This window comes from Protobothrops mucrosquamatus, unplaced genomic scaffold, assembly GCF_001527695.2.
Source record: "Protobothrops mucrosquamatus isolate PMUCROS unplaced genomic scaffold, P.Mucros_1.0 scaffold2982, whole genome shotgun sequence".
In the NCBI taxonomy this organism is placed as follows: domain Eukaryota; kingdom Metazoa; phylum Chordata; class Lepidosauria; order Squamata; family Viperidae; genus Protobothrops; species Protobothrops mucrosquamatus.
The window spans coordinates 422,498-437,567 of NW_015389002.1; the positions used below are offsets into that span (position 1 = coordinate 422,498).

General features: G+C 38.5%; 1 protein-coding gene across 1 annotated transcript in view; it reads right to left on the reverse strand.

Annotated features, from left to right (window-relative positions):
• CCDC68 (coiled-coil domain containing 68) overlaps positions 1-12,990 on the reverse strand; it is a 33,364-nt gene extending 20,374 nt beyond the window's left edge. The window contains exons 1-4 of the mRNA XM_015826159.2: positions 12,946-12,990; positions 9,506-9,658; positions 7,105-7,191; positions 1,764-1,901 (exon numbers count right to left, since the gene is read on the reverse strand). Coding sequence (XP_015681645.2) covers positions 1,764-1,901; positions 7,105-7,191; positions 9,506-9,658; positions 12,946-12,990 — 423 coding nt within the window. The remainder of the gene's footprint in view (positions 1-1,763; positions 1,902-7,104; positions 7,192-9,505; positions 9,659-12,945) is intronic.
• Positions 12,991-15,070: the final 2,080 nt, after the last annotated feature.

Consider the following 15,070-nt stretch of genomic DNA (forward strand, 5'->3'; position numbering starts at 1 on the left):
CCATGAATTGTAATTTGGCAAAATTGTGGTTGCCACACTGTGCAGTTAGCTGCAATCGTAGAATCATTATTTCCAACACTCCCTGCCACTTTCCTGCAAGGTAAGTCAAAGGGGAGAAGGAAGTCAGAGGTTGATGTCAGCCCTCCCAGATAAACCAGACCGGAAACTCAACTAGATGGACTAATTCTGCTTTATTGTAAGGCTACATTAACAGAATTCTATAAATGTGTAAGTACAAACTTCCCACTCTTCACTTTTAACTGCCACCTGCATTAGGGCAGAATGGGACAACTCGCCACAGCCAACTTGCCACAGGACAAATTGCAAGACGACAATTCAACAAATACAAAAGTTAAATTAATTTCAATAGAACCGTGGCCAATTATAATAAAGAAAGTCAATCCAGAAATACAAGGGTTACAATAATTTCAACCAAAACATGGCCACCAATAATAACAGTAACTGATGAAACGATTAATGCAGTGTTAAATTGTCCTGCGGTGAGTTGTCCCATGGCGAGTTGACCATGTCAAGGTTGAATTGCTAAGATGCCTGCTAACTTCTATCACTACTCAACTTGCCATAGAAATAGGGGGGAGAGGTAGGAAGCATGAGAAGAAAACAGGAGTCTAAGAAGCCGTCCACGGACCATGAGAGCCAAGGTCACTTATGCAGGTGTCTGACGGCGAAGTGGACCATTCTCATAACAAACCAAAGAAATAAGATTGGGCAATGTGAACACTTGGCGGGTGGGGGTTATGGGAAGCTATTGTTAACTAGGCAGATTTTCACATGGGAGAACCAGAGCTGGTTTTGCTTCTTCAGTTCTGAGATGTGTATTCAAAAAAGTGGTTTTTTATGGCACTTCAAAGCCTTGAAGATTCCTTAATTTTGACACCATGATAAGTTGGCCATGGTGAATTGGCCATGGTGAGCTGGCCATGGTGAGTTGTCCTAGACCCCCATTAGGGTGTGTCCTTCCTTAGTTTCTTTCTCTGACTGTTAAGCCACTGCGGGTTCCTGCCTCTCTTGTCTGATTGTCTCTTAGGCAGAATCTCTTCCTCTCGTTGCCCAAGGTCATCCATACATTCCATTACATCCATTCTTTCTCTCCAGCTATTTTCCTGGAGGACCAAATTACAAACAGGTCAGTTGTTCAAATGTATGTTTATTTAGAACATTAACTGACAAGGGAGGATTAGTTCACTCTGGGCATGATATGCTCTGTTTGGAATCAAATGTAATCTTTTGGTGTTTAATAAGCTGGATTAATTGACCCATTTTTTGGTAAGCTTGTTGAAGGAAAAGCGTCAGTGGCTCTTCTTTAAAATACAAAGAATATTTCTTAGAGGGAGGAACTTTCAGTCTTGTAATATTTTCCCCTGCTCCTTCAGTTACGGAATTTGACTGTGAATTTTGTAACATTTTTATAATGATTTTTCTGTATGCCTTTTTAAAAATTATTTTCATTTGTTCTACTCTTTGGTTGCTTTATATTGTTTTTGTTTTTTTGTAAGCCACCCAGGATCACACACACACACTCACACACACACACACACACACACATGTATACAAGATGGGTGGCTATTTAATAAATAAAATAATAATAATAGTTTTATCACTTCAACCATTTGTATGTTTTGAATTAGTTTCAAAACCAATAAAGAATTGAATAACTTTCAAAACTAATCTTAAATACAAATTTATCTCCTGTATTAAAGACACAACAGTACTTTTTTGAAATTCCAAAAATTAAAGCACACCTTGACCTTTAGCCTTTCGTTTTCTTTGTTCACCCATAATAATTCTTCTTCTACTTCTTTTACTCTATTTAAGGTCTCCTCGTTGTTGGAAGAGAGTGTCGCTTCATCAGGGACCAGTCCAGATTCTGTAAAATGCAGCTAAAATGAAGAAAAGAAAGAAAGGTGAATCAGCTCTTCCTGCTTCTGCCATTTTTCTCTTTGTCCCCCCACTTTTTTTTGACTCTGCCTGCCTTTAACTAAATTGATTTCTACAATTTGCTGCAAGTGACAGATACAGTTTGTTATTCATTCAAACTCTTTGAAATCTTAATAGAACTACATAATGCCGGAATTTAATGAGTATATTCTCTTGTGTGCATGGTTAACAAAACTTGCTGTAAAAATGTAGCAAAATTCCACGCATGCTATATTTTTTTTATTAATGGAAGAATGGTTAATCCATAATATACCCATGACACACTGAAAACAACATGAGGTCTTTCAGAGCCTTTATTTCCCTCTTTTGATTTCCCAGGGTGTAAAAGCAAACAGGAATATTTTTGTAAGCAACCCTAATTTTGAAATATAATTTGACACTAGAATACTCCAGCAATTCCAAAGTTTCCCTTTGATTATGTGTTGACAGCTCTATCATCCATGATTAAGACCCTTTCATATTACTTCTTTATAGTAGTAAAACATTCCTTTTTTCCTACCTAAGTTGTCCTGAATACTATTCAATAGCAAAATAGGAGGCAGAAGCATTATGCATGCGACCTTGAACAAACTGTACAATAAAACTGCGGTATAAATCTAATAAATAAACTACCATGTGTCAGATTTATTATGCTTCCCCTTAAAGAGTATGTTTATGCTGATTAATCATTGAGAGATTGGGGAAGAGTGACTACAGCAAATGATGAATGCATAGGTGTCGGTTGGGAGTTGGGAAGGATATCATATGCAGGTAGTTCTCAATTTACAATCATAATTATGCCCAAAATTTTGGTGGCTAAGTGAGACAGCTGTTAAGTGAGCTTTGCCCCATTTTGCAACCTTTCTTGCCACAGTTGTTAAGTGAATCACTGCAGTTGTTAAATTAGTAACCCAGTTGTTAACTGAACCTGGCTTCCCCATTGACTTTGCTTGCTAGTTGCAAAAGATGATCAGATGATCCCAGGACATTGCAACTGTCATAAGTATGAGTCAGTTGCCAAGTGTCTGAATTTTGATTATTCGGATGCTGCAATGGTTGTGTGAAAAATGGTCAAAGGTCACTTTTTTTCAGTGCCATTGTAACTAGTTTCCCAGTGAGTTACTTGAGAACATTTAATTCCTGATGGACACACAGTACAACGGTGGTACGTTTGTTACGTTTAATGTATTAAACATATCTCTACAGTGACACCGAATAAGACTTACAGATACCTACTTTCCCTACGTACTAAAAAGTCGATCACAGACCTATCTGACCTTTCTTAGTTTCGAGACGGGAATAAAAATCCACAAGGCCTCTTTACCACTCCCAAGTTGTATATAACAACTTCCTAGGTTCATATGTGCAGATGACTTACTGTAGTTCAAGAAATTTAGAGGTCTAGTGCAGAGGTAGGCAACCTTGGCTTTTTTATGACTCGTGGACTTCAACTCCCAGAATTCCTGAGCCAGCCATGCTGAGGGGAAAGGGAGAGGTTTCCAAGGTGAACCATGCTGCCTCAGGAATTATGGGAGTTGAAGTCCAAGAGTCATAAAAGAGCCAAGGTTGCCTATCCCTGGTCTAGTGGAACACTAGTTTGAAATTCCATCCCACATGAAGCTTTAGATTTAATATTACATCTGGATTCCTGCACACTGAGATAGTGGAAAATGAAACACCCTGCATTAGAGAAAATAAGTCTTTGCCCCCCTAAAATAATCTGAAAACAGAACAATACTATTCATCATGTGGTAAAACTCTTAGAAGAATAACCACAGTAGTTTGATCTTTCTTTTGTTATCATTTTCTTGGTCTTTTGTTTGCTAATTTTAAAGCCAGTTAATCCCCAAATCCTTTAGTTTTTCCATTAGTATTTCTGTTCCTTTCTTGCCTTATATCTCCATTCAAAACTTCCAAAGCTAAAACAAATAACAATGGTGACAAGGAGCATCCTAGTCTACTCCCCTTCTTTATTGCTTAAGATTTTGTTGATTCCCCATTCACAATTATCTTTGCCTTTTCTGAAGCGTAAATCATTGCTATATACTTTTGATAAGTAAATTATAAGTGACCCATTTGATAAAATTCTCACCAAAGTCACAATTCACAAGACTGTTGTTATAGGTAAAATAGGAAGAAGAAAGAGTATTAGATATGTTCCCTGCTTTGAATTATTTACAGGAATATAGGATATAAGATAAAAATAAATTTCATATCTTCCAAAATTTTAAACAAGAAAGTCTCATTCAAATTATTAAAGGCTTTTTCTGCATCATGAAAATTCAGTGCTGCTTAACTTTCACTATTACTCCAAGTATTCCAATATACTTCTAATATTATCTAGCAACTGCCCTTTAGGTTAAAAATACACAGTGATCTTCATAAACAAATTCCTGTAAAACTATCTTCATTTTCTCAGCTGAAATCATTGTAAATAGCTTATAACCATTATTCAGTAATGATATCAGGTGATAATTTGTCGGTGAGGTCAAATCCAGAATTAAAATATTATGCATTGGCCTCTACCCAATGTCAGGTGTCTTGCCAAACAGAGTTCATCATATATTGCAATGGTTGTAACAATTCATCTTCAAAATGTTGGTAATAAAAAATGGTGATCCATTTGGTCTAGACATTTTCTCTGCAGTAGCCTGATATTGCCCCTGACTAACAGGAAGCTGACTTACTCAGTGGGTAGACTGTTCTGCCCATAATCCTGCCACCACTTTCAACCCATTGGCTAATACGTCTTTCTCAATGATGAAATGATGAAAGTAGCTGCCTTTTTGCCATCATTTCCTTAGATTCTACCCATTACTCACTTCTGCCAGTTGCTCTGCTTTTAGGGCCTCCATTTTGCTTATGCCCAATGCAACTGCATGTTCTGTGACATCTTTAGACTAGACCTGAGTGATAGTCAGATGTCACTGGAGAATAAATAGCATGAATTTTAAGGCCAAATATTCCACCTGTACTTTCATCCATGAACTAAACCCAGGGGAATTTAAACTTCTAGCAAAAAAAATATTTTTTTCACCTCTCAACCCATGCAGTAAAATATCATGTTCTATTTGCTCAGCTCCCCTGGGTTTTACTTTTGAAAGCATTAGCAGAACAGACCTGATAAATAACAGCCCCAATTCCCTTAGGACAATCTTCTCTGCCTACAAGATTAATTAGCACTTGGAAGAATGCATCAGGCTGCAAACTCATTCTGCCAAGGTTTGCAGACCAGGGGCATTAGGCATGTAAAAAGCCAAAAATGCCTTCACATGCTTTATGAACACTGAACTCGTAAGAGCCTGTAACTTTTGCTTAATGAGCACCAGGGTCATAGGACAAATTGTGAACACTGCTATTTTTTTAGTGTGACAAAATGTGCAGCACATGACTTATGGAGTACCATAGTCCCCTTAGCAGCTTTTTCTTAAAATGTACAGTGGCAGGTTGAGTTTGGTAAAATTGGAGAGAATCAAGAAATGGGCATTACTCAGTAAATCTCACTCACTTCTCCATGCAGAAGGGCAAGTAGCCACAGTAATGCATTATCAAGAGTCAGTTTGATGCAATGGATAACACACTGGGCTAGAAAACCAGTGATCCTACATTCTAGTTCTGCCTTAGACATGAAACCAGGTAAGTGGACCTTGGACCAGTCCTTCTGTTTCAGCTCTAGGAAGAAGGAAACAGAACATTTTTGCAAAACTTGCAAAGAAAACTACAGGAACTAGTCCAGACAACATCCAGGAGTTAATGCTGAAAGTATTGTTGTTGTTCTTATTTACATATATTCTACCAGTTCTTATTTACATATATTCTACCAGATATATTCTGACTAGATTTGGTACTTTTGACCACTGGATCATTTCCAAGTGTCTATGGAGATTCTCAATCATCCAGGTCATGGTTGTCAACTGGACTTTCTTGGGGTTTTTTTGCTTCGAAAACATTTTGCTTCTCATCCAAGAATCTTCTTCAGAACTTTGGAAAAAGCATCTTTGGGACGATCCTTCCTAATTATCTAGAACACTATTGAAATATTCTGCCATTACAAGTATGTGAATTTTGAAACTGATGTGTGGAGATTCTGTCCGTTCTACCATATGGCAAGTAGTTTTCTAGATCCTTGGAATGGCATCAAGCACACAAACCATTACTGATAGACTTTATGACCATTCATTCAGCAACTATTCAAAATTATGATGGTGCTGAACAAAGGAACGTACATCTATACCCAAAGTTGTGGTTGCTGCTGTACTCCTACAGTAACCTGAACAAAATTTAGGTGCTTGGCAATCTGCTCACCTTTATATCCAACCATACAGATGCTTCAGCTGCCCCACTTGTCTATGTTTCCCCCCACCCCCATCTTGTCCCTCTGGGGCTCTTGGTTCTATTTCCCAAAGGGTGTTGGGCCTGCTTCCTGTCCCATCAGGCCTCACTCTTCCGAAGATCAACTTTCCCAAGGAGAAATACAGATGCACCTTGCAGCCTTCCTATAGAAAAGCCATCCTAGAGTAGACACCATTTTGGGAGCAGCCAAAATTCTTGTAATTCAAAAATTGGAAATGCTCCCAAAAGGGTGCCTGCTTCCAGGATGGTATCTTTGTATAGGAAGGCCACATGTCAGGTCAGCTGCTTCTCTTTCCAAGAGGAACTGAATTGGGGGTTCTTGTGGGAAAAGGTTGACGGTAGCCAATGCTTTTGCAGCATTTGTACCTATGCAATAGTGGCGAATATCTGTAGCTCAGGTGTAGGATGAGGATAGGATGAAGCTTCATTCTCTGAGCTTGTGGATCAAACATTTCATTACCAGGCTAGGTAACAGCTTCAGCAGAGTTTAAACCCCTAAACTCCGCTGAAGACGTTACTTAGCTTGGTAATGAAACGTTCGGAAATCAACCCACAAGCTTACACAACGAACCTTCACCCTCATTTGTATCTATCTATCCTTGGTCATTTCAAAGGAAAGAAAAACAGGACAAATCTAAAGGATAGTATAGATTTGGTAACTCTTGCAGGGCACTGAGTGCCGGTTGAGAGTGGATTGGTCTGATGAATATAACTTGGCTACTGAGTGGCTAGCACAAGTCTGAAGGTCATCCATGCTGTTGTGCAGAACAGATCTACCTTATTGGTCTGTAAAATAAAGAAAATCTTTCATACCTTTGAATCCAGCGTGCCATTTGCAATGCTATGGTTGGATTCCTTTTTATACAACAGAGGCTGAACTTTTGCTAGCGTGGAACGAATCTGCAGGAAAAAAGCAAGCTGAGATGCTTATGGTTTTTAAGAGGAAAATGTCTGATGTAAAGGTAGCACCAAGAAGCTGTTTTTGTTTTGTTTTTTACAAAATTTTATTTATAATACAATTAAAAAACATTGGATATAATGTGACATTCCAGTATATACATTCTTATCAAGTTATTCCACATTTTACAATCGATTCTTCATCTCTGATTATACATCTAAATTTTATATACAATACTTATTCTAAAATTACATATATTTCTATCTTAACGCTAGCCTATAATCCCAACCGTCCTCCTCGAATCCCTCCAGCGGTAAAATTTATCCCAGGTTTGTCGAAATAAACTGATCCACATTTGTCTTTCAATACCATTGTGAGCCTGTCCATTTCCGCACATGCTAATATTTTATAGAGTGTCTCTTCCTCTGTGGGAATTTCTTTGCTCTTCCATTTTTGCACAAACGCAAGCCTAGCTGCAGTCAAGATGTGTAACAGCAAATAGATTGTTCCCTTATTGTATTTCTCTGTAGTTATTTATTCCAATACTCACAAGCCTTTGGGCATTCCCACCACATATGGTAATATGATCCTATTGCTGTTTTACATTTCCAGCATAAAGGTGAGATATTTGAACCCATTTTGGCTAACCTTACGGGTGGGAAGTGCCATCTATAAAACATCTTGTAGAGATTTTCCTTGTACGAGGTAGCTAGAGTGAGTTTCCTATTTCTTTCCCACAGTTCTACCAAGAAGCTGTTTTAATGTTTATAAATAACGTTAATACCAGTCAGGAATATAGGGCTTAAGATTTTTTAGTTATTTTTCATATTTATTTTTATTTTATTTTTGTAAGCTCATGTGCATTTATTTTAAATAATGGTAAACAGTGGTGACATCAATATAAATATTAATGTTTTGTAGTAATTGTGTAGTTTTGTAGTAACTTAGTCATTTCTCAGTATGATAGCAATAGCACTTAGATTTATATACCGCTTCACAGTGCTTTACAGCCCTCTCTAAGTGGTGTACAGGGTCAGCCTGTTGCCCCCATCAATCTGGGTCCTCATTTTACCGACCTCGGAAGGATGGAAGGCTGAGTCAATCTTGAGCCGGTCAGGATCGAACTGCTGAACTACTGCAGCCAGCAGTCAGCAGAAGTAGCCTGCAGTGCTGCATTCACCCACAGCTCTTATAATATTTTTCTATTCCAGGTAGTCCTTGACTTATGACCGTAGTGAAATCTGACCAACAGGTTTGTAAGTTGTGACAGTTATAAACTGAGTCATCCTATGACTGACCCAATTTCAATACTTTTTTTGAGTCAGTTGTTAAACGAACACCATGGCCATTAAGTGCTGTGGGCTTTTTTTTGCAGAACATTGAAAATAAATGCTAATTTTAGGCAAAACCATCATAAAATGTGATCATATGACCATGGGATGCTGCAAAAGGCCTGCCGAACGCCTGCAATGTGGTCACATGGTTGCAGGGGGAGGCTGGCTGTCAGAACTTCAGAACCGGGTCATCAGTATCTCCAGGGAGGTCCATCATAAGTTCAAACGGTCTCTAAGCGATCGGTCCTAAGTTGAGGACTACCTGTATTCAATTATTCAGTAATCACTGAAAAAATGAAATAATGTATTTTAAATGTTATGACAATGGTAAAGTCTCTATTTACTGATAAGTTATTTTCCATACACTATGCCCTCTTCCCACTTCTTTTTCCCTTTCTGTGGCCATTCATTTTATTCTTTAAATGTTTTAAAAACTTAAAATTAAGCAAACAGAACAAGGAGGTCTCAATCTTTTGCTCACAGCAGGAATTTAAACTCCATGACAAATCACTGTTTGAAGACATTCAGCAATGACCTCTTCTAGAAAACAGTCCCACTGTCAAATTGTCCACTGTTTTTTTTCTAATATTCAACAACCAGGATCTGCCTTCCTGTAATTTCAAATAATTATTTTGTATCCTGCATTCTAAGACAGTGAAGGAGAAGATTATATTTTCCACCACTCAGTTTTTAATTCTCAAGGCTACACATACCCAACATACTTCTTCCTGGTAGGACTTGATTTCCAGACTTCTAATATTCTTGATCTAGACACAGTATGCAAGTCAATATGTGTATGTGTGTGGGGGGTACACACACACACACACACACACACACACACACACACACACTGACAATTAAAAGGATCTTAATAACTGAGCTAACTTTCCTTTGAGATCTTGGTCAATCATTTCCAGTCATTTTGGTGAACTGCATAGACCAGTGGATCTACTTTGTTATGTGTTCATACAAAAATCCGTACCTTTTTAATGTATTCTGTTTCTTCAATAATCTCAGACAAGCTAGAGCCACAAAAGAGGAAACGTTCTCCCGTCTCTGGGTTCTCTCTCAGATGATGTGTCACCACTAAGGAGGTAGACATTATCCAAGTTTGGGGATAATCTGTACCAAAAGACTACAAATGAATACAAAAAAAATCTACACATGGCAAAGACTTAGACTCCAGTCAGTAGACTAAATAAGTAAAACACGATGAAATGTGAAACACAACAGGACAAGGACAGACTGCTTCAAAGTGTGGTAAAAAAGAAAACAGGTAGCTCTTGACTTACAACCACAATTGATCCCATTTCTGTTGAGACATTTATTAAGTGAGTTTTGCCCTGTTTTATGACCTTTCTGCCCCCAGTTGTTATGTGAATCACTGCAGTTGTTAACTTACTAACATGATTGTTAAAAAAAATATGGCTTCCCCATTGACTTTGCTCATCACAAAAAATGATCACATGACCCCAGGACACTGCAACCATCATAAATACATGCCAGTTGCCAAGCATCCAAATGTTGATCACGTGACTATGGAGATGCTGTAACGGTGTGAAAAACAGCCATAAGTTACTTTTTTTCAGTGCTGCTGTAACTTAAAATGGTCATTAAATAAATTGATGTAAGTCGAGAACTACTTGTACACCCTGAATTAGTAAAGAAATGTACTTTCCCAGTTGAACTCCCAAGCTCTTGAGTTGATTTATCCTATAAAACAGGAGTAGTCAACCTTGGCTCTTTTATGACTCGTGGACTTCAACTCCCAGCTGGCTCAGGAATTCTGGGAGTTGAAGTCCACGAGTCATAAAAGAGCCAAGGTTGACTACCCCTGCTATAAAATGTTCAGGAAAAGAGTGAAGAATACGTGACCTTCCAGATGTCTCTGAGCTATTCTAATATTCCCGCCATATTGCTGACCGTGGAATAGGGATACAAGGGCAGTATCATACATCCATCACTGGCTTAGACCCATGATAGACCTAACATAATAACCTCTTCCTTTTGTCTTCCTGTTGTATTTCAGGGGTGAATAAAAACATCCTCTTTAGTTTATTAACTTTGTTGGCCAGTCCTACTATTAGGCTGAGTGAAATAACCAGCTGAAGAGGCCAAATCTGAGAAGAAGGGAAGTATTGGTGGACCATTTGCTTCTGTTAAAGGAGAGAGTTGGCCAAAATGCATGGCCTGTCTGAAGCATCCTCTCAGATTGAGTAGCCAATGCAGTCAGCTACTATATGCTGACCAGAGAAAGATCCCAGGTTTTTGACAGTGACCAGAGAAAGGCCCAAGCAGACCTTCGCACCAATCATTTGGCTCTATATTTTACATTAGAATAGGAAACACGCATTGTCAACTGGACTGAAATATAAGCCATCCTAAGATTCATGATGCAGGACCACCTTTGTTGTAAAATCCAGTTGAAGTAAACTCAGCAGGGACCTCACTAGCTATTATGCAATCTAAGAGGGAACAGAGAGCAATTTATTTGACCAACGCATCAGAAAACAACACAGATGTGAAATCTGATTGTGTCACAAAAACTCACTGAGCCTTCTGCTTCCAGCATTTAAATGCACATTTTAAAGACAATGTTAGATATGGTCAGATGACTAAATCAATAGAATTTTTATTCTGTTCTAAACACAACATTGTTAAACATTTAAAATACAAAGATGTCATTTGTAAACAGAACTAACATCAGCAATGTTTTCTGATACCCAGATTGCATAGTCCTAGTAATAATAATAATCTTTATTGATTAGCCCTTGGGCCATATCAAAGTGCAAAGTTCCAATAACAAATCAATACCAAAGTCTAATAAAAGCAATTTAAAATAAAATTTGATAAAATACAGTTTAAAATGGAACTAGAATAATATATGACTTAAGATGAAATTGGAGTAAAATACAGTCTAGTCCTAGTAAATATTTCCTTATAATTGTTTTTAAATACTTCAGTGCAAATTGCTATTATTTAATGTAATAGCCCAGCTATTTGGGATCATTTAATCTGGGAACACTCAGGGTTGTTTTTTTTTTGTGATACCAGTAATGCAATCAAATGTTGGATAAAACATGCAATTTGCTTGGCTACAATCCTGAGCAAGTGTTCAGAGGCCTTGGGGAGATAAACTCTGCCTTGTGTGGGCTAAATCCCTTCCTCACCTGGCTTGTGCTGTTGGGGTGGGCATGAGGTTGCAGGCTGGTGCAGGCTGGATTGTGAATACAGTATCTCATTGTGGGAGGAAAAATGTCTTTGAAAAGGACTAAAGTGGTCCAGCTGGTCTTAGATGTATTGAATGATAAGACCCAGTGTCTAATATTCCCATTTTAGGGACGGCTGTTGAGAAGGAGGCAGGGTGAAAGCTGCAGAAGGCTCTGGAAGAAATAGATAACCTAGATTGTTTTCAGTCAAGGTTCAGGCCACAGCATGGGACAGGAACCACAATGGTTGTTCTCACTGGTGATATATATCAGAGATTATGGAGGAGTGGGAGGCGAGTAGTCCTGCTAGATCTTTTGGTGGTCTTATTGCCATCCATTATATGCTTCTGACCTGTCTACATGGGGCATGATTCTGTAGTTTCACTCTGGTAGTGGCCAACTTTACCAATGTAAGGAGGGAGGAGATGTCAAGCTTTCCAATATGCAGTGCCACAGGGATTGACTCTCTTACCAATTTTATTTAACAAGTACAGTATACAAAGCTATTGGGAGAGATCTTTTAACAGTTTGGGGGTTTGGATCCTCAGTATGCAGAATACTCACTATGTATCTCTATTGCAGACTAAGAGTTGTGTCTTGACTCAGGTTCTGGAGGCATGAAAGATGGGTGACCTTGGACAAGGGTCTGGATGGGGAGAAAGAAGTTGAGATTTAACCCTGGCAAGGTGAAGTAGCTCCTGATTCAGAACCTAATCCAACACAGGCTCAAGTTCAACTTCTGTTTCCCATAGTGAACTTGAGTTACAATCTAAGGGTTCTACTGGACTCTTAGCTTCAATCAATCAATCAATCAGAATAGAGCTGGAAGGGACCTTGGAGGTCTTCTAGTCCAACCCCCTGCTCAAGTCCAACCCCCATTTCAGACAAGTGACTGTCCAGTCTCTTCCAAAAAACCTCCAGTAATGAAGCACCCACAACTTCTGATGGAAAACTGTTCTGCAACCCATTTGAGACTTGTGTCAGAACAGTAAGTACCAAAAACAGTCACCCAAACCTGACTTCGTATGTATGGAATACTGTAATTTAAAATATTTACAGCTTTACATGGGGCAGCCCTTGAAGATCACCCAGAAGCTTGAGGATGAAAAATACTATGACTCACATACTAGTAAGAATAATCCAGTACTGCCCTATAATACTAGTCCTATGGCAACTGAAATCTCTGCTGTAGCTTTTCTATACAATATCTTACACCAGAAATAAAATCTACACTCTCACTCTTGACAAAGTAGACCATAGCTTACTTCTTGGTAAGCTAAAATAATGTGGTATAGACAGCATCACCACCAGATGGATTTGTAACTGGCTGATGAATCACACTCAATGTGTAGTCCTCTATGGAACTACATCAACATAGAAGGAAATAAGCAGTGGGGTACCCCAAGGTTCCATTTTAGGCCCAGTACTCTTCCACATCTTCATAAACGATTTAGATGAGGGAAAAGGAGGGGAACTCATCATGTTTGCAGACACTAAACTGGCGGGAATAGCTAGATGATAGGCTCAAAATCCAGATGGCTCTTGACAGAGTTCAACACTGGGCCTATCTAACAAAATGAAATCAAAAGAAAAATCAAATGTACAGGTACAGAATAGGATAAAGCTGGCTCAATAGCAGTAATTATGAGAGGGATCTTGGAGTCCTGGTGGACTCATTTAAATATGAGCCGGCAATGTGTGGCAGCAGCCAAAAAAGGCAACACAATCTTAGGTTGCATTAACAGAGGAATAGAGTCAAGATCATGTGAAGTATTAGTACTGGTTTATTACATTTTAGTAAGACCACACTTAGAATACTGCATCCAGTTTTGGTCACCATATTATAAAAGAAATGCAGAGACTTTGGAAAGAGTGCAGAAAAGAGCAACAAATATGATTAGGGGGATGGAGGCTAAAACATATGAAGAATGGTTGCAGGAACTGGGTTTGTCTAGTCTAGTAAAAAGAAGGACCAGGGATGACATGATAGTATTCCCATATTTGAGGGGCTACCACAAAAAGAGGGGATTAACCTATTTTCCAAAGCACTAGAAGGCAAGACAAGAAACAGTGGATGGAAACTAATCAAGGAGAAAAGCAATCTAAAACTAAGGACAAATTTCCTAACAGTAAAAACAATTAACCAGTGGAATGGCTTTCCTTCAGACGTTGTGGGTGCTCCATCACTGGAGGCTCTTAAGACAGCCACTTATCTGGAATGGTATGGGATCTCCTGCTTGAGCAGGGAGTTGGACTATAAGACCTCCAAGGTCCCTTCCAACTCTGTTATTCTGATATTCATGAATTTGTTAAATACTTATCTTAAAAAAAAAAAAACAATTGCCAATTTAAGAGTTACTTTGGGGCAAGATGGGTGGCAAACAAATTTCATAAATAAATTTAATAAATAAAGAAGAATTATTGAAGCATTATTAGAACTAGTTATTTAATTGATAATGGAATATTATTGTTATTATATTGCTATTTTTATTAGTGGACGCTCTCAACCTTGGTGGTGAATGTACACATCCGGAATGAAAAGCGCATGTTAAACTGCTTGTCATGCTGAGCGGTGAGTACAGCTGTGGCAAACACGACTAATTACTTTTTTTCCCACTAAAAACAAACAGGCAAGTTGTGCCACATCCTCTTTTCTTACCTTCTAAGAAGACATTTACTTTTCAGGATTACTTCTTCCCCTCTGGCCAGGCCAGGATCACTTTGAAACAAAATGCTCTAGTCTAGCCATTAATTTACCTGCTAACAATGGCCTGGATATATGTGAAGCCTAAAGACAAATACAGTTTCTTTGAAAGTAGTGGTTTGTTTCTTAACATACTACTTTTCCTTTTGTGCGGTACTGTAATTAAAAGAATATAAACAAAACCAGATAACTTAGGAAGAGTTGCCCCATCAACATCATACTGGAATACAGTTTATGCCATAATGGATTTTTTTTCTGAAGTAGAATAGATTTAAAATAAAAAATATGGATCATCTGGAGAACTCAGTGTCTTTCTGCCCATTTTAGTGAACAAAAAAGAAAAGGTAAAAAAATTTGACAAGTCTGTTAATTCCTTTGGCTGAGGAGAGGGAAGGGGAGGGGGAGAGGAGAGGAGAGGAGGGTTCCAATTAAATTGAAGGAAGTGTCAACTGGACACCAGGAAGAGTTTTCTAATGTCAACATGTCTACGATAATGGAGGAGTCTGTTTTAGGAAGTGGTGGGTTTTCCCAAATGGAGGAATTTAAACCACGGGTGGTCATCTGTGGGGCTCCTGAAGTAGTGGCCAGAGGAGATAGAACAGACGATCTCCAAGTAAAGCCTACAACTACATTT